This window comes from Bidens hawaiensis, unplaced genomic scaffold (assembly GCF_021521415.1).
Source record: "Bidens hawaiensis isolate Kalapana, Puna unplaced genomic scaffold, B.hawaiensis_p1.1 tig00003653_1, whole genome shotgun sequence".
Lineage (NCBI taxonomy): Eukaryota > Viridiplantae > Streptophyta > Magnoliopsida > Asterales > Asteraceae > Bidens > Bidens hawaiensis.
The window spans coordinates 254,235-278,229 of NW_027491209.1; the positions used below are offsets into that span (position 1 = coordinate 254,235).

General features: G+C 35.2%; 2 protein-coding genes across 3 annotated transcripts; one reads left to right on the forward strand and one right to left on the reverse strand.

The window, feature by feature from the left end:
• The first annotated feature begins 2,378 nt into the window (after positions 1 to 2,378).
• LOC143624017 (MADS-box transcription factor 27-like) lies at positions 2,379 to 13,372 on the forward strand. Of its 2 annotated transcripts, XM_077094775.1 has the most exons (7): positions 2,379 to 3,100; positions 4,742 to 4,820; positions 12,327 to 12,388; positions 12,552 to 12,651; positions 12,909 to 12,950; positions 13,045 to 13,086; positions 13,229 to 13,372. In XM_077094775.1, exons 1-7 carry the CDS (start codon positions 2,919 to 2,921, stop codon positions 13,349 to 13,351), a joined length of 630 nt encoding a protein of 209 aa, XP_076950890.1. In that variant the 5' UTR covers positions 2,379 to 2,918; the 3' UTR covers positions 13,352 to 13,372. The 2 variants fall into 2 exon arrangements, with proteins under 2 accessions (XP_076950890.1, XP_076950891.1); XM_077094776.1 differs by lacking the exons at positions 12,909 to 12,950; positions 13,045 to 13,086; positions 13,229 to 13,372 and having other exon boundaries at positions 12,552 to 12,657.
• An 8,103-nt stretch (positions 13,373 to 21,475) lies between these two features.
• Positions 21,476 to 22,337, reverse strand: LOC143623996 (uncharacterized). Its single transcript, XM_077094763.1, has 3 exons — positions 22,094 to 22,337; positions 21,780 to 21,985; positions 21,476 to 21,712 (listed from the first exon to the last, which is right to left on the reverse strand). The coding sequence occupies exons 1-3, from the start codon at positions 22,335 to 22,337 to the stop codon at positions 21,476 to 21,478; spliced, it is 687 nt and encodes a 228-aa protein (XP_076950878.1).
• Positions 22,338 to 23,995: the final 1,658 nt, after the last annotated feature.

The following is a 23,995-nucleotide window of genomic DNA, read 5'->3' on the forward strand; positions in this document are numbered from 1 at the left end:
TTAAAAAAGATTAAAGCACAAATATATATATATATATATATATATATATATATATATATATATATATTGCATAGATTCGTGTTATTTATCTTTCATGTAATTAGTTTTTCTGTTATGTAGTGTGCCCTTGCTTTTGCTTGGGGTTTTCTAATAAAATTTTCCGTTCGAGAAAAAGTTTAACCTTTTAAGGTGACAGACAACTATTTAAAAACAACATATTGTATATATTTTAATGTCTTCGCAAAATTCAATGCTTAAGGAAGGCCGAAAGTATTAGTTTTAAGGTTTGAGGTTACCAAAGTTAGTATATTTTTTGTTCTGCTTTTAGCAAATTTGTATCTAGTAACTCATCGTATGTCAGTTCCCACATGTTACTGAAACAAGTGTTATTAAATGACGACTAAAACATTATAATATTAACGCTGTCTTTTTGAACCCATGTCTTTTGAAATCATACACTTTATAAACAATTGTTATTAATTCATTATAAGGGTTAATTAACCACAAATAAAGGCTTGCATGCTTTAAAGAATGGAAAGATAGTTACTCATAATACCATTTTCCTTAGTTATAAGTTACAATACTAACACACATTTCACAACGTAAACCAAACATAATAATAATAATAATAATAATAATAATAATAATAATAATAATAATAATAATAATAATAATAGAGAATTGGTAAAGAAAAAAAGAGAGAAGAAATTGATTGAGAAAAAGAGAGTTATGTAACTTATGTTAGTAACAAAATAAATTATTCTACACCAATTAAAACGTAAATAACACTAAATCTTAAATTTGATTCCACATGTCAGCAAGTGAATGGAAGGAGCTGTGGAGAACAAACTGTATACTCTGAGACCATCAGTAGTGACAAGCGTTCCCCCCCCCCCTCCCGCGTTTTGGGATGGACGTTTTCTACAAAACGCTAGCATGACACGAGTTTTGATCAAAAATGTGTGCGAGGAGGGAAGAGAAGGGGAATATATGTAATTATTATAGGAGAGTTGTGACGTTTTGCCCATTACGTCACTTTTTGCAAAACTTCCATTGATGACGAGATGCCACATGACGGGGATGCCAAATGACGCAAAATGCCAAATTAAGAGTGGGGCGTTTTGAATGAAATACATCTTTAAGTTTATGTGTCCATTTTTTATTGGTATATGCAATTGACGTAAAACTACACAAAAAAATATACCTAAAGCGGATATGTAAGTAGTAATGTGATGTCCACATTATTTCTCTATTATTCATTTTGTAGAAAGGACTAATTTACATACCCATCAATTTTATTTCTAAACTCACATTTTTTTATTATCACAGACTTAAACATTCAACCATGGTCACATTTGAATCACTCCGTGACGTGGTACCACATAATTGATAAGCGACACGTTAAGAACAAAATAAATTTAAAAAGTAACTAAACAACCACAAAACCTCTCCGGTTCCCAAAACACTGCTTTACATGTGATATATATCAAGACAATTTCCTACATGGTTAAACTGGAGAGTAGTCTTTAATGTAAACCATGGGCAAAAAATACAACATGGACTCAAAACACTGCGCAAAGTTTTTGAATATTTACTAATAGCATAATTAAGTAGAGGTATAAAGCACGCTAAGGTTCATCCTATTTGCTGGTCTTCTGTTTCTAATGTTTTGCCTTTGTATAGGTCCAGATTTTTAGGGTATCAGGGGCATCCTTCAATACCATGGGGAACCAAAGGGGGTCATTAGGGATCACTGACCCTTTAGGCTCGAAATTTTGTTAAATTAATTAATTGTACATAAAATTGAGATATTTCTATTAAAAAACAGAATTTGGATCATCTAGTTGCAGTTATAAGAGATGATTGATAGCCTTAGGATGACCTCCAATGAGAAGCCTTGGTTCCGTGACTAACGGTACCAATTAGGTACTCCATGTTGGTTCAGGCCCCAAGCTACACACAATAATTCACGTATGTATATATATGTATGTAGTATGAGAAAACGAAAATGCAAAAGGTTGAAGAAAGCTTATGTTATAATATTAAAGAAGAAGGTACATATTAATGAAACAAACTAACTATATATAGCCTTACATAGTAACAACGTGGGATAAAACAAACTAACTATTTCCTAAAGACTAGCACAAGCAACAAACTTTCATGCACCTCAACGTCCATTTTCCAAATAACTCGGTCAAACTAGTGCCAATTCAACAACTGGTTTGTTAATTGTGGATGACCCATTCTCTTAACCCGTACTTGACCCGAACCGACCCGAAACATCAAGATTATACCCAACACTCCAATAAGAAATCTCCATAGGTTTTTCATACCCGAATCTCCAAAAGTATGTTCTGTAACTGGAAACCATGTGATTGGTTGAAACATATTCTTCATGTTGAATCTCATTCGGTTTCCACCCCTACCAATTTGGTTAAATGTGAGGTGACGGTCTCTCACACGTTGGTACTTTTTACATGAAGATTCGGCTTCCTCCGCGTGTCCTCGGTGTTTGCTCTTTTTCTTATTGTCGTGGTGAAACTAAGTAGTTGTGCTCGAGCTTAATTGTTAGTAATATATGAAATATGAATGTGCGTATATACTAATAGTATACATGCTTGTTTTGGAACCCCTATCTCCCTAATTTATGTTTTATCCATGGTTACAGGAACATATATAGATATGAGTTGGCCACGTCAGATCGATCCGATCTATCTACACCGTGGATGACACCATATAAATCCACTATCTCCCTAATTTTCTTCCCACTTGCGTATATATTTATGTTTTGTATTTCTCTAACTATAAGCTAAAGTACACACTTATGCCCATTAATTGCTTCATCAAGATCTAACCCTCTATTTCTTTCTGAAATCAAGAAACCCTAAAATATTAAGAAATCGAGATACAGATCATATATGGGTAGAGGAAAGATTGTGATTCGAAGGATCGAGGACACAAAGAGCCGCCAAGTAACATTTTCCAAGAGAAGGAATGGGTTTTTGAAGAAAACAAAAGAGATAGCCATTTTATGTGATGCTCAAGTTGGAGCCATCATCTTCTCCAGCACCGGCAAGCTCTCTGAATTTTCCAGCACCAGGTGATTTTTTTTATTCTTTGTTTTGCGGATATTTGTTGCTGTTTTAAAATAAATAAACTCATTATCTGTTGTCTGGTTAAATCGAAATCGAAGTGTAATTAGAAATGATCTGATGCGTAGAACTAATTACGGATTGATCCTCGATTAGATGCAGTGATACCTTGTAAACTTTGTATAAATGAAAAGCTAACTAAACCTTAAACTAGAAAGTGAAGAGAATAATGAAGCTGTGATAACAATGTACTTATAATATACAAATAGTAATACATGATGGATCACCTCTTTATGTATTAGAGTTTACAAATCTACCAACGGGACCAACCAATTAACTTACAAAATCTAGCTAATGTGTATATATATATTCTTCAAAACACACGCGTGCAACACACACACACATATATATACACACATATATTTGTATATAGTTATATGCAAAATATTAGTTAGGTTAGTCTGTGGTTTCCCTTCAAATCCCGCAAGTTGTAGGTATCGGTGGTTTACAGAAGTACTCAGGGAGTAGGTTAGTTTCACGGGAAAAAAAATAATAAAGAGAGGAAAAGGTATAAGCTCAGTGGTTTTTCACCTGAGTCTTGAGTTTAACAAGTAGATACCAATTAAAGTATTGTGTTTTTTATAATTTGTTCTTCATCCATTATATATATATTTCTCTTTATCGGCCAGATCGCAGAACTTTATTTTAAAGTTGTATTCTAAGATAAACTTGATAATTTTGTTTATTGATGCTCAAATATTCTTAAGATAATACCCAGACACTTTCCTAGTTAAAAGAGCTTTTTTTACTAAATATTTTAACAAGAACCAACCGATTCTGTTTTAAAATATTTTAACAAGAACCAAACGATTCTGTTTTAATAGATTCTCTATGGTTTTAGAATATTTGTTTTACATAAACTTCTGATAAGAAATAGATTGTATTGGGATAAATCTAAGCATTTATTTGTACCTAGCTAAAATTTATAGCTAATAGCAAGATGATTGTATAAAGATTTAAAATTCGTGTGGCCATATGTTATCATCTTCTTATGCACGATTTTTTTAACGACAAATTTTATTCCAAACACAAAAACAACCCTAAGGTTGTTACGCCTGCGTAGAGCCAAGATATATAGACCACAATAACACCAATTTTACAAAAGAATACACAGAGATACCCGAGGCTATTTATAGAAAGAAAATATCAAAATACATTAGATATCCAAAAACCAGAATCCTCCCTAATAATTTCCACAATTTGGACATCAACAGCTGCTGTCGTAAAAAAACCCCATCGTTCCTTGGTTTTCTTATTGTCCATATTCCATAAATAGACATATATTAACATTTACATTTATTCAAGTGGGATGTGAAGGAGCCGGATTAATTATCGGATTGTGGGCACCACCCAGCTCTTTGTGAGCCAGGTTATCAGGGTGTGGACTCGTTTATAACTACCTATTCGAGCAAAGTTGGCGGCACACATGCTGGCCTGTTTTCTAGTGATTTTCTCATAAATGCAGACTAGCTAGTTGCATTTTAGGTGATGAACCAATTGTCGGTTGGTTTGTTAAGTGCGTCAATAAACTTTTGATGAAACTTCTTGTTTGTGCTGATTAAAAAGGTTTGAGTTATATGATATTTCAGCATGAAATCGGTGATTCAACGCTATATCAGATCAAAAGAAGACAACAGTCAATTGTTGAATTCTACGTCAGAGGCTAAGGTACAATCCCCCCCTTATTACATCTTAATCCACCTTCAAGTAATTTAACATCAAATAAACATTATGTACTTATAGATTACAAATTGAATGATCACTTTATTACATTTGTTTGCAAAATATGTCACGCATAAGATGCAAAGCTGAAAACATTCTTCTTATCTTACAAACTTTTTAGAATAAAGAAGCTAAGGGCCCAATTTTTAAGAGATTTTTTTTTTTTGGGGGGTGAGGAACCTTAAAGTTAGGGTTAAGCTTTTATGATTTTCACGGATCACCGGAGAAAAAGAATCACCATGTTTGGGTTAGTTTCCTTTTTCCTCAAACTCACTTCAACTCAAATATGTTTGATTTACGACATCTGAAATATCGTAATACAAAAGGTGTGTTGTCGTCATGTTCCCACACGCACTACTAGAAAAAAGGCCTTTAAAGGGTATAGATGACACGCAAATGTGTGTCATTGAAGCCCCTGTCATAAATTGAAAATGACGCGCAATCTGCGAATTGCGTGTCATGTTTAATGACACGCATTAATGACACACGTTTATGACATGCATGTGTGACACTTGTATATGACTAGCATTTATGCATGTCATCGTATATTGTTTTTTAGAAAAATAATATATATATGCATAATTACTAATATTTACATTAATGACACAAATATAGCAACAAAACCGTCCATTTCATTTTCTTAACTAGACATTACAAGTCAAAATACTACAAATATTCTCAAAGTTAACAAAAATGTTGGTTACTATTCAACACCATGCATATCACTACTGGAAAATAAACTATGTTGCGTAGATCGACCATTCTTCGTGAACTGCATTGAAATCAGCCTCCATGTATTCGTCTTCTCTTCCCAACCTAAAACGAATAATAAACAAAGTAAAAGTTACAAAATTTGGTTGAATCAAAACAAATTGGGTTAAAACAAACCAATATAAACATAATCGAGCAAGTATTATTACACTTACATTGTTATTGACGAGTATTTGAAGTCCTTCATGAATTATAAGACATAATAACCACTTGGTATTTCTTGGCTGAGTCGAACGCTACAAAACAATAAAAATATTAAGACATATAATTAAGCTTTCTAGTGATTTATAAACAAGAATATAGTACCCAAACCCGACCATTTTAACCTATATATTAAACAGGTCTGATACATTGATGGGCCTTTAACTGTACACTTTTAAATTATTTTTAAAGTTGATACAAGTAAAAAGGATTATTAACAAAACAAAACAAAAGTTTATTTGTTTCACCCTGTAATCCAATCTGTATATTTTTCAAAGTCAAACATAAAAAATGTGTTACCTCTGATAATAAGTATGTGTTTTTAGTTCATAGATATAAGATATCTAACTTTGGAATATTATAGCTAACCTTGAACATTAAGAAAAAGCATTCCAGCAACATGAAGGTGAGTGCACCATTTAAAAAAAAAACAAAGAAAACTATACATATCATTAATGCAAGAAAATGATTAATACATAATGCACAAAGCATATGAATACATACAAATAATGACAGATTTTTCATAATCTTATTAAAAAGATAAAGAGATACCTTTATATTAATTATGGCAGAAAACTCGACCCATTTGTAATTGCACTATACTCCATTTTACAAGTCTTAAATACTTCCAGATATACCCTTGATGATAACTTGGGTTTTTAAGCCTCTTGTGCCTTATACTATCTATTGACCAAAAGAGCCAGCAACCCATAACAGCCTTATGTTTGCTAGCATGATCCGCAACTGGCTTGTGCGCGTATGTTTGCCTTAACCATTTATCTTATAAAAGTGTATTTTCACCATAATTTTCAAAGAGACTATTTATGGGACAAAGGCTAACCCAAAAGTCAGCTTTGACCGAATTGTGTGTTGCTTACTGTTGGTTCAGCAGCAGCAAGTTAAAGCCAAAAGTTTGTTGTTTATTGTTGGTTCAGCAGCAGCAAATTAAAGCCAAAATTGCGCGCACATTGACTATAAATTCTGACATGTCAATGCATCCCTCAACTATGAGAACCTTTACATATTACTTGCTCAAATCTTAATATTCCTCATTATTAAACATCATTTCTACTAGGGGTTTTCACGGTTTGGTTTCAAACCGTGAAACCGTTCGAACCAGTTATCAGTTTGATTTCACGGTCGGTTTTTTGAATTTCAAACTGTAATGAGCGGTTTGATTTATAGTTTATACCGGAAACCAGCCGTATATAGCTAGACCGAACCGTAAGTTTTTAAAATACATATTTTAGCTTTTACATGTATATATTTTCAATCATCTACGGAATTTTACATAGAAACCTAACTTTCACATACGGAATTTTACTTTCACATAGAAACATAACTTTCACATACGAAATTTTACATTTGAGAATTATTAGAGCAGCTAAGAAAATTTACCCTTACAGCAGTCTTCAATGCCTTCTTGCTTCCCAACAGATGTTGGCCTGCAAATTTATTTATTATTTAAATCTGAAACATACATGGTATTCAATTGAATTTAAGGCAAGTCAATCCCTTAATAGGGGAGTTTGTTGACCCGAGTTTCCAACTGCATTGTTTTTCACAATACTAACAAAATCAATATTTAATGTGAAATCATTCTTAAAAACTCGAATGTTAGATGTTTGACTGTTAAAGATATAAAGAACGGTGTACCTCTTTCTATAATTAGCATCATGATCTTCGACATACTCGACAACTGCAAGTTAATATATGCCATCACAAAAGTCAATATCCACTAAATAGTCCAAAGAAGTAATTAGAGTATCATCCATCTTAACCTATCAAATTTTACAAAAAGTCTAAAATAATGATCTACAAAATTTTTTGGTTTGCAGACACATACCAAATTATGATCCTGTTGATCCAAAGTTTTTTATGAGATTTCCAAGAAGATTGGAACATATTGATCTTCAGACGTGTCCTAGTAAGTTTATTAAACAAAAGTCAAAATATTTATCAACTCAAACGAAGTCAAAGTTGTTGAAGAAATTAGTGCTACCTTAATCAATTTTTTTTCTTGTTATGAATGTTTGCAGCAACATTCCTGTGATAACTAAGAAACCAAATCATATTCAACTGTTAGTAAACATTGATCTTTACCTCAACAATTAAATGGACCATCCTTAAATTGTAATAACTAAACATACTGATGTAGTTGTATTGTTAGCATAGGGATGAGGTTGGTAACTTGGTATCATACGGTAACCGACTGGTCCCGATCCCGACTTTTCCTATTGCGATTTTCTTAACAACTTGGAATCGCTACCAAAGATGCTTGATTCGGTACCATTATCGTAGGCACACATTTAGAAAATACAGGTACCAAATTAATCCCAAACCCTCAAAAGGTTGGTACCGAATCGATACCTGATTCGGTATGGTACCGAACCATGCATCTTTGGTACCGATTCCAAGTTTTTAAGAAAACTGCGATAACCAAAAGATGCAAGCAAAACAGCCGTGCGTAGATACAAACTGCAAATATAAAACACATAAGGTAACTTTATACTTGAAGTAAAGGTCAAGCAACAAATAGAAAACAAATGTGGCAGCCCTTTTAACCCACAAGCTTGGTTTAAAAAGGAGCGTGTAAGGCCCCGTTACCGGTGCCCTACATTGGATGTTGGATTTACTCATAAACGCAGTTCTAAATATCAGAGTTAATTAAAACTTTTGCGAAACATAAAACTTTCGTAAAACATTTCATAACAATCCAAAACTTGTCTTAAACAAACAACTTGTCTTTCAAAAACTAAGTACTTAAAACATAACACGTCTTGAGTCTTCCGATGTCAGCCTCTTATTCAACGCCACGTGTCCCCTCAAGCGAGCTGCCTCATTCTACTCACCTGCGTGCATACTAAAAGTCAGCTACGCTGAGTGAGTTCTAGTTAATCATATAACATACAATACATTCATAACTACGTACTTTCATACTCTCGTTTATAATAAACTTACTTACCTTCGCACTTTCTTTCTTTCTTATACTTACCTTACGTTTTAAAGAGCATTACGCCCTATAATATTCGCATATATTATTAGGGTATGCAACCCTTCAACCTTCGCATATATTATTAGGGTATGCAACCCTTTAACCTTCGCATATATTATTAGGGTATGCAACCCTTTAACCTTACCTTATCTTTCATTATCATGTCCATAAGTTTAATACTATACACAACATAATTGTACATACATCCGTATTCACATACACATATCATACATACTACACCATACTTGCCTTAACAGTACATGCAATACCCGAAGGTCGTTCACGTACTTTCAAGCATACATACATAAATATCAAGACATACACTTACCATTTAAGGTAAGTGTATTAACATCCACATCGAGTATGCACACAGCCCCGAAAACATAACAAGGAAATGGGGCTAGAAACTCACCTGTATGCGGTTACGTTCACCGTTAATGGTAATCCCTTTCTTCAGTTGTGCACGACTAACTGTATAACAATCACACGTATCAATTAACTATTACTATTCGTGTCGTATTTCTATCTTTATTTAACCCACAACGAACGGGGGTCGGGGGCAGCACCCCTGGCAGCGGGGTCTAGGGGCGGCAGCCCCTAGCAGGGTCCAAGGGGCAGAGCCCCTGGCTGGGGTCGAGCTGTAAGCAAATTGTAAGCCAGCGAACTTAATATCTGGCGAACTTGACTAGCAGCGAACATACTTGGTGAACTTGCTTGCAAGGCGAACTTAAGCTTGCAGGCGAAGTTGTTCATTTACCGCTACGGCTCATCCCGAAAACCCCTATAATCATCTCAGTTTTATTGTTTAATTCTTGGTTATGATTTTAACCAACCCGCGATCATTCCTTTGGTCATTTTTAATGAAGATTTGGCCCGAAACGCATAAAGGTTGGACCTTTAAGCTAAAACGTTCCAAACTAGATCTTAGGGTTTTCTTTTTAATCGAGCCGCACAGGTTTATGGGTTCATTAGGTTCGTTTTATCATCAAGTCTACAACTTTACGTTTCGTTTATACCCGATCTACTCTCGTTCTAAGTTTCACGACTAAACGTTTATAAAAACGTAACTTTAAGGTAAAAGACATACCTTTACGTGCTCGTTTGATCTTGGTTAGCTTGTTTAGGAACTCTAGATCTTGTATAAGACTCGAATAACGAAGATCTAATCACAACTAACGTTTACTCGCTCTCGGATCTCGCTCGTCTCTCTCTCTCTCTCGGCCGTATATGGTGTGGGGTGTATGTGTGTTTTGGAGTGTGTAGGCAATATGGATGAATGGAATGAGGATTAGGGTTTTAGGGTGGTTTAAGGGGTATTTATATCCCTTAAAGCCCATGAACCTAAGGCCCATTCCCTTTAATCCATCTTAATTAGTCCAAGTCTATGATCTTTATTAATACCGATTAATTATTTAGGCCCAATAAATAAACGCGATTTTCTTTTATTAAATATGAAAATTTAGGATGTTACAGCGCGCCTCAGGCGTGAGGCGCCCGAGGCGTTTTTGAAAACGCCTTATTTTAGGTGAGACGCTTAAATACATGAGGTGCCCTCAGGCGCGCATTTAACCGGCGAGGCGTGAGGCGCTTGAGGCAGCGCCTCATGTGATTCAGTCCAAATTATATTGAAAATGTAGCTGTTTGGGCCATCTGCTTAAAATAATAACGTTGGGGCTCATCTATAAAACATTACTCAACCGCATTATATATATTTATCACTCTATTTAATTCAAACCACTCTTTAATTTTCATATTCAAAGTTTATCTTCTCCAAATATTAACCTTCTAGTAAAATATGTTTAGTTTTACAAATATGTTTTATCTTTATGATTGATTTTCAAGTAAAATATGTCATGTATAATTAATTTTTAGTATTTTTAAATAAGAACGCCTCACATACGTGAAGCTCTCGCTTCGCGCCTAGCGCTTAGCGCTTCGGATTTTTGAACCAAAACGCCTCGCCTCGCCTAACGCTTTTTTAAACCAAGTCCACAAGATTATCTCATTATATGCAGATGCTAAGAAAGGTTTGATTCTATGACAACAATAGATTTATTTCAATAAAATAAAATAAAACCACATCTAAGCACACCTTACCATAATCATTCTTCATATAAGCACCGACATTCATATATATATATATATATATATATATATAGAAAAGGGTTCAAATAAGAATAAAGAGTTTCCTAGGAATTGTAAGAACCAACAAATTTTTGACATTTGGCATTACAAATGATGGTGCAAGAACAATTCTAGGAAACTATGTCGCTTATAATGATTAAAGAGTAATTCTAGGAAACTATGTCGGTTATTGGTGATTTTAAATCTCAACAATTGATTAACATAATCCAATGGCTATGATTTATTCTTAGTCTTCCTAGGAAACTACTTATTTTTAGGATAACCCTACCATATATATATATATATATATATAATGGCCCGGTTTCGGGTTCATTGATCAAAAACCATAACGGTTTGGTTATGGTTTGACATAAAAACGTCAAAACCAGATCATGAACACCCTAATTTCCACATTTGGTTATGGTTCTATTTTAGTAATCTTTACATAATACATTACTAATTGTGCCACACATGAATCATCTGTTACAAGATTATCAAACAATAACCCCCACCCCTAATCTGTGTGCAAAATCAGCCTTAAATGATCTCTGATGTCCTAATGATCAGCATTCAGATTTCAACATTCAGAAAAATAAAAAAATTATGATTTTGACAAGCAAACATTAAATTAACAGTCCATTAACCCTAGCCAATTAACATTATAACAAGATAAAATTAAAGGCATATACCTCACAATAGATGAAATCCTCAACATAATCCTTCAATTAACTCCAAGTAAGCAAACCCTGGTCGACTGAACCCTAGCCGACTGTAAACTAAATCCTAGCCTATTGAAATTGAACGAGCGTGGTGAACTGAACCATAGATGGTATTCTCTGTGTAGCGTGGGACTGGTAGAGAAAATAAATGGCAGAAGGAGATAACTCTTGGGTGGGGCTGGTGTAGAGTAGGAGATGAACCCTAGCCTGGGTCTGGTTTAATTTGTTTAGGCAGTAAGGAAATATTGGGCGGGGGTTTTAATTTTTCATTTTGATTGAAACATGACACGCATATATGACATTTATAGTTATTTTTTTAATTTATGACACTAGTTTAATGACATACTAAAAAAGTGTCATAAGTCGTCTAATTTTTATAAAATATGACGTTTTTAATGACACCCACATTTGCGCGTCATAAATCACCGCGTGTCATTGTGCGCATGTCATTAAAAGTCTTTTTTGTAGTAGTGACATGTTACAATCCTTTGTAAAAAAAAAAGATTACGAAAAGAACTCCAATTTTTAAACCGCTTATGACCCTCATCATACACATAATTTGATCACTGTAATATTTCAACTCTGCTTTTAGTGGTATGCATTATATTTAAGTTTATCACTAATATATACAAATATTGCTAGCTCTGGCAAATGGAAGCATCAATACTGAAGGAACAACTAGAGACTCTACAAGTAACTCATCGGTAAATTGTATTTAATTTTCATTTCTAATGATTTCGTTGGTACTATAATCATCTGCATTAGCCTCAAAGATGGACAGTGTAGAGCGCGATTTGAAATTATCCTCTGCCATATGTGTTACTTTAAAAAACACTTCATTTTAATTTTAGTCTATGTTAATATTAGGCAGGTGATGGGAGAAGAAATCAGCAATATGGGTCTTGAGGACCTGAAAAGCCTAGAGAATCAGCTGGAAATGAGCTTGCGATGCATTCGTTCGAAGAAGGTATAATAAGTATGTTTAAGATTGGAATGTTTTTAGTTTTGCATAAAGATAATAAAACACATTAAAACTACGGTCTTAATTAATGGCCTTAAACTTGCACTTCTATTTTCACAAATTTGAAAACAGGTTTTTATTACCTTATGATATAGTTAGAAAACATCACAAAAAAAAATTAGGATTTGAACCTTTGAATAGCCAGTTAGCCACTACAACTAATAAATTGATTCTACACACTTTTGGGGCTAAATGATTTGCAGGATGAACTTTTAATGGAGGAGATACAAGATCTGACAAGAAAGGTGTTCAGTTTGTTCTTCATTTCTATATCACAAAAAATTCTCTAACAAGAAAATATAACAATATTCGGTTTTTTTGGTACTCTTAATCACACAGGGGAGTTTGATACATCAACATAACATTGATCTCTACAAAAAGGTAAATTTTACATTTTTATGTCCCTTGAAATCTAATTAATTCTACGTGTGCATGGTTGATTAATTAGTCTACACGTACAATCTCTATCAATCTTTTTATTCAAGTAAAACTACGTATAATGAAAGGTTTCCTTTGACATTAGATTTACGGAGCAAGAATGAATGCCGAAAACTACATAATTGAGGAGAGTGATAGTCGTGCTCTTATAAATATGCAACTAAGCCAGCCTGAGCATCAAACTCATGGAGTACCAACGGCATTGTGAGAAAAAATTTCAAAGGGAAAGTCAAATTCTTCTGGCAATGTTAACAAAGATAGCTAAAATATATTTCTTAAGAAAGAAATGGAGTTAGGTGCTATATAACTTTAGCTTTAGAAGTTAATTAATGGTCTTTTGGGAGAAAAACTCTACTCTTAAGGCAATACGTTACTAAGACCATGTGTAGTCGTAAAGCTCCACATCCAGGGGTTATGCGTCACGTGGCGCCCAGTCAGAGTTATGGTTTTGTACAAAAACAGGCTGTAGTCATAACTCTCCACATCCAGGGGTTATGCGCCACGTGGCGCCCAGTCACGTTTACACTTTTTTGCACCCACCACCGGATCCAATTATTCCGACCACCACGAAACCCACCGGATCCAACTATTCCGGCCACCGGATCCAATCAAGAACAGTTTACTAAACACTTAACCTCACAAATATTTAAATAATAAATAAATAATAATAAAAAAGCACAAATATTTAACCTCACCGGATCCGTCGGAGTTCCGGCCACCATGAAACCCACCACCACCATTTTTCCGGCGATCCCGTTACCACCCACCACCACCACCATTTTTCTCCTTCTTCTCCGATCTGTAACTCACCCACCACCACCATTTTTTCTCCTTCTTCTCCGATCTGTAACTCACCCACCATTTTTTCCGGCGATCCCGTTACCACCCACCACCACCACCATTTTTCTCCTTCTTCTCCGATCTGTAACTCACCCACCACCACCATTTTTTCTCCTTCTTCTCCGATCTGTAACTCACCCACCATTTTTTCTGGCGATCCCGTTACCACCCACCACCACCACCATTTTTCTCCTTCTTCTCCGATCTGTAACTCACCCACCACCACCATTTTTTCTCCTTCTTCTCCGATCTGTAACTCACCCACCATTTTTTCCGGCGATCCCGTTACCACCCACCACCACCACCATTTTTCTCCTTCTTCTCCGATCTGTAACTCACCCACCACCACCATTTTTTCTCCTTCTTCTCCGATCTGTAACTCACCCACCATTTTTTTCCGGCGATCCCGTTACCACCCACCACCACCACCATTTTTCTCCTTCTTCTCCGATCTGTAACTCACCCACCACCACCATTTTTTCTCCTTCTTCTCCGATCTGTAACTCACCCACCATTTTTTTCCGGCGATCCCGTTACCACCCACCACCACCACCATTTTTTCCGGCGATCCCGTTAACAACAAGACCCACCCACCCAACGGCTATTTTTTTTTATTTGTGTGCCAACCCCGCGTTTTGTATACAACTCAGCCAAAAATCAATTTCATATAACGCAGGGGGGGCGGTGTACCCCCGCGTTTTCGTCCTCAACGTTGGTGGCAACGTTACCACTACGGGTGGTCTAACTTTGTTAATTATGTCATTTTGAGAACGATGTAGCGTCTGACTTAACATGGTTTGTTAGGACCAAGAACACTTTTTTATATCAGCATGGCTAGCAACAACCAAATACGTACCCCAAATATTTACAACCAAATATATACAACAGCCACCTCAAACTCCTATGCTATGAAGATTAAGCCTATGCACTAAAATTAACATCACGTCGTTTCATATTCAAAGAAAGCCCATGACTTTTAACATCTTCAACCGGCCTTGCGACTGAAATCATTTTATATATGATCAAAATTAAGTCAACTCATTTCGAGCTTTTCAAAGTCACCACAACGAGGTAAGAATAATGGCATGGACAATTATTGATTGTTTCTTAGAGCACTTAAAAACACTTATCTCTCTCTTAAAGATCTTTAACATCGAATACATACAGGGAAGCTTATGTAAGGCCACACGTCACAAAAATGTGCATATAAGTAAATAGAAGTGACTAAATTTTTATTTAAAGAAAAAAGAAAAAAAAAGTAAATGTTGTTACTTCGTTATCAATACCGGTTGAGTAATGTTTTACCGTTCGAGCTTCATTTATTTATTTATTTATTTATTTCTCGGTTCATCAATCGAGGTGAGTACTTTCATACCCCTTTTCCATCTTCCGTTTTGGGGTGACATTTCATACTTATCAAACTAAATGCTTTATTTACTTGAATCTTAAACCCACAAACGTGATTGTATACATTACTTAAATACTTGCTTGATTTAGTGTTCAATGCTATATGTCTATGTGTTTATCGCTTTCGGTTGGTTGAATCTATAAATCCTAGACTACTTGACATCCCCTTGTAGCAAGGTGTCGTTAACGTAATGCAATTAACGATATTCTATTAAATCCTAGACTACTTGGCAACCCCTTGTAGCTAGGTGGCGCTAACGTAATTCTATTAGCGATTGTCAATTTATCCAAGTTGTTGCTTTTATTTATCGTTTTGTATACAAGTTTTGTGGCTTTTTATTACTATATACTTATATGCTCAAACTTATGAATTGCTCACCAACCTTTGTGTTGACAAACTTTATTTTATGAAATGTTACAGGTTTGACTTTTGTTGACTCGAGGACTTGATGAAAACGTTACTAAGACTATTAGGATATTAGTAAAACGAACAACATAATTGCTACTTGTATTCAACTTGTTTGTGTGGACGAGATGTGTTGTTTATTGATTTGTTGAAATAAAATGAGTTGATTAAATATTATCACTTTAAATAGTGTCTTGTGTATTTGTCCAATCACGTTGCACCCCGGCATGTTCCGTCTTTGGTCGGGATGTGACATGTATAACAAATGAAGTGCTGCCATGTGTCATTCCACTAACCCACTACTATTTTTAATTTTGAATTATAAAAGAGGGTGACAACAGTTATTTTGCACAATGGAGGCAAATGGAATTTTTTAAAATTTTTAAATAAGACTAATTCATATATAACCCACTGTCTGGTTAAATTTATAAATTAATTTTTTTAATTGATTTTCAGAAGGAAAAAAATGGATCTAGTCATAATGAGATTTATTATTAATTTAATATAAGTAGAATGTAGAAAATTCTAACTGTAAGATTTTGGTAACTATTTGGTTTAATTTATAATTTAGTTTGTTAATTGATTTTCTAAAGAAAAAAGATAGATATAGTCATAATGCTATTTATTATTATTTTTATATAATTAGAATATAGAAAAGTTTAGCTGTATGATTTTGGTAGCCATATAAAAATTATCTTTTATTAGATATTTTGATTTGATTTGAATGATTCAAGGTTTATATTTGTAGAAGTTTTAACCCTGTTTTTATTTTTCATTGATTTGTAAATGCTTATTTGTTAATATTTTATATGCAAGATATATGATACATTAAATTAATTAATATTATTTGTATGGTGGTTTAAATGGCAGGTAAAGTGTTGCTGAATTGTAGGAGGTGGAAAGAATGAAAAGCGGATTGAATTTGAATGGTATGTTAATTATCACATGGCCTAAAGTTTAGGAATCATATACGGATTGCATAACCGTCTGCAACTGCTGCTTCTAGAAGGTTTTAAGGGAGTTTGAATGGTTCAGATTTGATCTCAGCATGATCTAACGGTGTATGTGTAACATTGTAGGAGTTTTTCCCACCGGGAACAATATAATATATAATGACGTCTATGTCTAGCAAGTGGGAATTCAATGGAGGTTAATCCAACTAATTATATAATATCCATTGTTTCACACACAAATCCGCATGAACAAGCTGAATCAATTCACATAACAAATAAATCACACTAACACTCCTGTACACGATGTGCCACACTGACTATAACCTAATTATGAGCATGCACTTAAAACTTGAGATGTGCGTCTAGATTGAAATAATTAGTATTCATCGTCGTGATTTCCATCATCAAAGTTAAGGGAGTAACTAGCGGCATCGTAAGAGCATACCAAAGGCTTTGAAGATCCATAGAAGCTTTTCTTGCTTTCTTTAGCCAACCTTCTCATCATCTTTTTCCACTTCTTACTCCAGCCCCGGTTTATGTTGCCTCTATCACTGCCCGTTCGTGTAAACTCTTCGTCATCAGAGACGGATGAAAGCGACGAACATTCCGAGAAGTTAGATGGTCTACCTTCAATGGTGTTCGTGACACAATTAAAGTCGGTAGCAATCACCATTTTCTTTCTTAAGAGATATATATTACGATATAAGAGTAGGTGGTTGTTTTTGGATTACAAATGGTATGAAAGTTTGATTTCTGAAGGAGGATTATATAGAAGTGACATGGGGGAAATTTGGTAAATTTCTTATGGAGAGCGATTACTTTGTGTACATCGTGTAAAGGGGTTGTTAAGTCGTCAGTTTTTCAATCTTTAGTTCTTTACACATACTTTTGGGGTCCCATAAGATTTTGACTACGTTAATACATTAAGAAAAAGATTGCTATGGTGTACTTTTGTTGGCGAACATATTTTATGTTACAATAGTTTGTGTAATACTTTTAATTTGAATTAACAAAATAGAGATATTAGGCTATGTGTAGTGGAGGGCTACAAATGGGGACGAATTGTGACACGTGGCGCCCAGTCAGCAAGGGTGAGCATTTGTTTTTGAGGTGTAATGGTGTAGGGGCTACAAATTGGGCTCACGGTATCTTTTTTTATTATTTTCTTTTTATAATTAAACTAATCAAATAAAAACCAATTTCTTCAAATAATTAAATAAAAATGCATTAAAATTAAACAGAAATACAAAAAAATACATAACTAAAAATATAAAAAAACATATAGCTCGGTTGGCGTACATGTTTAGGTTCGGTTCGGGAAATTGAAACGAATAGCTCGGTTGGTTTAGGTTCATCGGGTTCCATTGTAAGTTCACGTTCGGTTGGTTTTGCGAACCATGGTGTTGACCGAAAGAAGGGAATATACATATATATAAACACACACACACACAACATATATACATATACATATATACACACACACACAACATATATACATATACATAATATATATATATATGTATATGTATAATATAACACACACTAGTAATATAATAATAATAAATTTCATTTTCTCCAGGGGATAAATAACCCACGCCCCCGCCCAATTCGCCCCAATTTCGCCCAGGGGGGCGTTGTTCGCGCCCCAAATCGCCCACGCTCACTACACATAGCCTTAATTTATGAGTAGTTTGCTTTTGGAGATGACGAAATATATGGAAGTTTGAATCGATGAACTTTTATAATATTTTAAATTATTCTGAGGTTAGTTTAATTAGTTAGGGAAAATTCCCAAAATAGGCGTTTATGAATACGTTTTTTTAGGTTTTAGGTGTCATTTCAAACAAATTCCCAAAATAGGTATTATAAACTAGTCGTGACGAATAGTTTATGATTGTCCACGAGTAGTTTGTATAACCAATTAAAATTTGCCACGTGTCTATAAACTAACCGTAACGACCAGTTTCACTAATAATCTACTAGTAAAGATTAAATAAGTTTAAAGCCTCGTAATCAACGCCCATGAGTAAATAAGGTATCATTTAGTCGCGACGAGCAGATTATAAAACCTTAAGAGTCGCGAGTAGTTTATCAAACTAACCATGACGATGAGTTTGAATACCAGATGCATCGAGCTGGTTTGTTTATCAAAACACTAACCGGAATGGTTAGTTTGTTTGGTCAACTAGTTGTTACGAGTAGATATTGGTCAACGATTACTTTACATCCATTATACGAATATTTTATTGGTAATTAACTCGTCTCGATAAGTTTACCTGGTAAACATTACTCATACGAGTAGTTCATATGTAGTTAACTCGTCCTAACTAGTTTACCTTGTTTATATTCCCGATACGAGTATTTTATTAGTAATTAGAAAATGAGGCTACTGCAACTTTTCGGATGCAACCATTTTCAATTGTGTTGCATTTAACTCTAATGCAACTTTGTTCGTCATAAAGGTTGCATTAGTAGATGTAGTGCAACCCTTTTCATAAAAAATTGCAATTTTTACTAATAACTGTAACCTTTTTGTTGAAAGGATGCAAATTTTAGTAAAAGCTGCAACTTTTTTCGCAAAAGGTTGCATTGTTAAAGCTGTGATATAACTTTTAATATTTATAAAGTTGCGTAATTTAATAAAATTGGCAAAATAAAGAGTTTTGGACCTAGCCTTGAAATATTAGGTTTACATGTGAGATTCTTTGTCATCCAAAAAAATCACCAAAACATATTATTATTATTACTATATATAAATGAGGACTTTGGTGCCGCTAACTCTCAATTAAACCACTTGGTGGCCTTTTCGGGTTTTACTGACCTATATTGACGCAACGCGCCGGGGAAAACCACTAGTTATTAGCATATTATAGATCCGACCATAAGTACTTTTTAATTAAATAGAATTTTTAACAAAAAATACATATTAATTAACCTATTTAAACTAAATTTAATAGAAAATATCATTTTAACATGTAACATCCTAAAATTTTAATGTTGAATAAAGAAAGTTACGTTTAGTGATTTCGCGTTATTAATTATTTAATATCGAGTGAGGAGCGGATCATGGACTTGGATTAATTGAGATGGGTTAAATGAGAATGGGCCTTAGGTCCATGGGATTTAAGGGATATAAATCTCCCCTAAACCCCAAACTATCATTCATTTCACCTTATTTTCTAACACTCCAAAACACACACACCACACACCAAACCCCGCCGGCCGACCGAGGAGAGGGGCGACCAGATCCGAGAGAGAGAGAGAGAGAGCGTTGGTTGTGATTAAACAAGTAAACGAGATCCAAACAAGCTCAAAAAGGTATGATTCTTGATCTTTGAAGTTTAAAGATCCAAGTTTTATAGTGTAGATACGACCGAAAATGGTTGGGAAACGTAGTGGGTGATGTCGAACCATAACAAGGGTGTTAAAATCGCCAAAATGCTTGATAGAAACCAAAACAGCGGCTGATCTGGGCAACTTCGCCGCGAACTGGGCAACCTCGCCTTCAAAGCGATAACTTCGCCTTCAAAGCGATAACTTCGCCTGAGGCAAAGTTCGCCTAATTGATAACTTCGCTTACGGCCAAGTTCGCCTAACTGGTAACTTCGCCTAAAGCCAAGTTCGCCTGATAACTTCGCCTAGAGCTAAGTTCGCCTGAGGTTTAACTTCGCCTAAAGCCAAGTTCGCCTGATAACTTCGCCTAAAGCTAAGTTCGCCTAAGGTTTAACTTCGCTTAAAGTCAAGTTCGATTAGAAAATAAATTAAAAATCTAATGAAAAATGTGTTAAGACAGTTAATGGAAATAAAATTTTTCCAAGCTGAAAATGGTTGCATCCGAAAAGTTGCAGTAGCCTCATTTTCTAATTACTAATAAAATACTCGTATCGGGAATATAAACAAGGTAAACTAGTCAGGACGAGTTAACTACATATGAACTACTCGTATGAGTAATGTTTACCAGGTAAATTATCGAGACGAGTTAATTACCAATAAAATATTCGTATAATGGATGTAAAGTAATCGTTGACCAATATCTACTCGTAACGACTAGTTGACCAAACAAACTAACCATTCCGGTTAGTGTTTTGATAAACAAACCGGCTCGTTGCATCTGGTATTCAAACTCATCGTCATGGTTAGTTTGATAAACTACTCGCGTCTCTTAAGGTTTTATAATCTGCTCGTCGCGACTAAATGATACCTTATTTACTCGTGGCGTTGATTACGAGGTTTTAAACTTATTTAATCTTTACGAGTAGATTATTAGTGAAACTGGTCGTTATGGTTAGTTTATAGACACGTGGCAAATTTTAATTGGTTATACAAACTACTCGTGGACAATCATAAACTATTCGTCACGACTAGTTTATAATACCTATTTTGGGAATTTGTTTGAAATGACACCCTTTGAATATCCAATTAACTTTCTTAAGGTTCCTTCTTTAAGTGATCAAATCTTATCTTCTAACGTCAACTTTTTACAAACAACATAAAAGCATAAAGTTTACTTTTTTTTTTTTGAACAGCAACAATTCATAACACTAAAAAGAGAGTACAATACCTCCAGCAGGTAGCTGGAGGAGTCTACAGAAACAAAACCAAACATAAACAAACTAATAAACCCCAAACCTTAAACCAATACGCAAGATAAAGGAGACTTGACCCAATCGTTCCATGAAATCTCCTTGTATGTAGATCTGTACTTTACCCACCCAAAAACGTTTGTCTAGATTTCATCCACAATGAATTGCGTAGAGAGACTCCCTTTGTTAAATCTCCTCCCGTTCCTTTGTTTCCAAATAAACCATAACGAAGAGGAAATAATTGAACCCAAGATGCGCCTACCCACTTTTTCATCGGGCTCATTCACCATCTCCAAAAGATACTCGAGAGAATCTAAGCCCGTTAAATCCCAGCAACACCATATAGAGATTTCCTTCCAAACCTCTTTAGCTCTCGGGCACTACAGAAAAACGTGCGCAACCGTTTCAGCTGCTAAGTAGCACGACGTGCAGTCGGGATGGACTGACCTCAACCCCAATTAAATTAACCGCTACTGGAATTCTGTTTTGCATCAGTCTCCAAACAAAGCAGTTGATTTTAATTGGAATCCAAGACTCCCAAGTGCAAATGGGGGAGCCATCCCCATACAAATGATCCGCTATCTTTCTTCTCAAATTTTGGACCGAAAACGTACCCGAAGAGTCCCCGAACCATCTCCAACCATCGTCTTTACCTAAATGAAAAGAATAGCATAGTATCATATCATTTAAGTCTTCTACATCAGTCAAGTTTTCAAGAGAGAGAATCCGTTTTGACCAAGCCCACTTTACATCCAACAAACCAAGTCCATTTCGAACAACCCTTTCAGAAACCCGACAACCTTTCTTAACCTCCAACTTATACAAATCTGGAAAGACTACTTTGAGTGGGAATCTACATAACCACTTATCAAGCCAAAATCTTGTAATGTTACCGCTACCTACTTCCCTAATGAAGAAACCATTAAGGTTGATACCCAACACCGAAAAGCTTCTATCAATTTTAGAGATTTTTTTCCAGGGCCCGCAAATTGACATTTTAGCCATTTTACCATCCGGGTGTAAACGAGTTTTGTGGATAGCATTAATCCAATTGACCCACAAAGATTCGTTTTCAATTGACCCCTAAAGACAAAGAACTCGCCTTCCAACCGTTTAATCTATTTTTTACCCTCTCAATTACTGGATCCCAGTGCTTTGTGAGTCCCATGTCTGCTCCAATTGGCAAACCAAGAAAAGTGATTGGAAGCAAACCCACTTGACAGTGAATGATTCTCGCCATCTGATTGAGTTCTGAATCAGTAACGTGGATGCCAAAAAGCTTACTTTTGTTGAAATTTACCTTCAGTCCAGAAGATAAATGAAAACATCTAAGCAACCGAGCCATATTTATCGTGTCACTCATATTCCAATCACCAACAAACATCACATCATCTGCGTACATCACATGTGAAATGATCGGGCCGTTATTTGGCAGTTGCACACCTTTGAAAAGATTCTGCATAATGGCTGATTTCATGATAGCGTTTACGCCTTCCATCGCGATTATAAAGAGAAAGGGCGCTAGCGGGTCTCCTTGTTTAACGCCACGTTTAAAAACGAACTCTGCGGTGGGCGAACCATTCACTAAAACCGAAGCTTTCCCGGAAGACAAGCAAGACTTAACCCAAGATCTCCATTTATGCCCGAAACCCATTTGATCTAATACCGAATCTAGATAATCCCAATTTACCGAATCAAATGCTTTATCGAAGTCTACTTTGAATAATAAACATTTTTTCTTACAGCTCTTTATCCAAGAAGCAACTTCATTTACGATCAAATGGCCATCAAGAATGTTCCTCCCTTCAATATACGCCGTTTGTTCGGTACCAATAATTAAAGGAATCACTTTTTTAATTCTGGATGCAAGGAGCTTGGAAATTACTTTCGACATGCACCCAACTAAGTTAATAGGCCTGTAGTCTTTAATAGCTATCGGGTCTTTGATTTTCGGAACCAGAGAGATAAAAGCTGAGTTACACCCGTTTTTTAGCAAACCAAACTGTTCGAAATCTTTGACAAAAGCGAAGAAGTCATTCTCCATCACATTCCAGTAAGTCTTAATAAATTTGAAAGTGAACCCATCGGGACCCGGCGATTTGTCGTTCCCGCACGCCCACACTGCTTCTTTCAGCTCCGACAAAGAAAACGGCCTTTCAAGCCATAAACTATCCTCCTCGGACAATCTAGAATAATTATGGCTAATCAACATAGGCCTCAAGTTGCTCTGTTCATCAAATTTCGAAGCAAAGAAATTAAAAAATTCGCTTTTTACCAGATCCGGATCCGATTCCCAAGTACCATTAATCGATATACCGTTGATTTTCGACTTTTTAATATTTCCATTTATGTGGCCATGGAAGAATCTGCTATTTTCATCACCCTCAACGTCCCATCGAACCTTTGCTTTTTGGCGTAGATCCAACTTCTTACGAAAATTTAGCTCACGAAGTTTGTTTTTCGATTCCACCCGAACCTGTTGATCCCTAACCGAGATATCCGAGACTTCGGCTCTCACCTCAATGTCTTCAATTAACCCCGCTAAATTAGCTAAATCTGCCACATCAGCCATGTTCAAATTAGATTTCCATATCTTTATATTTTCTTTTAAAGTCTTCAATTTTCTCATTAAGATTAACTCCTTAGAGCCACAAGGTCTGCCA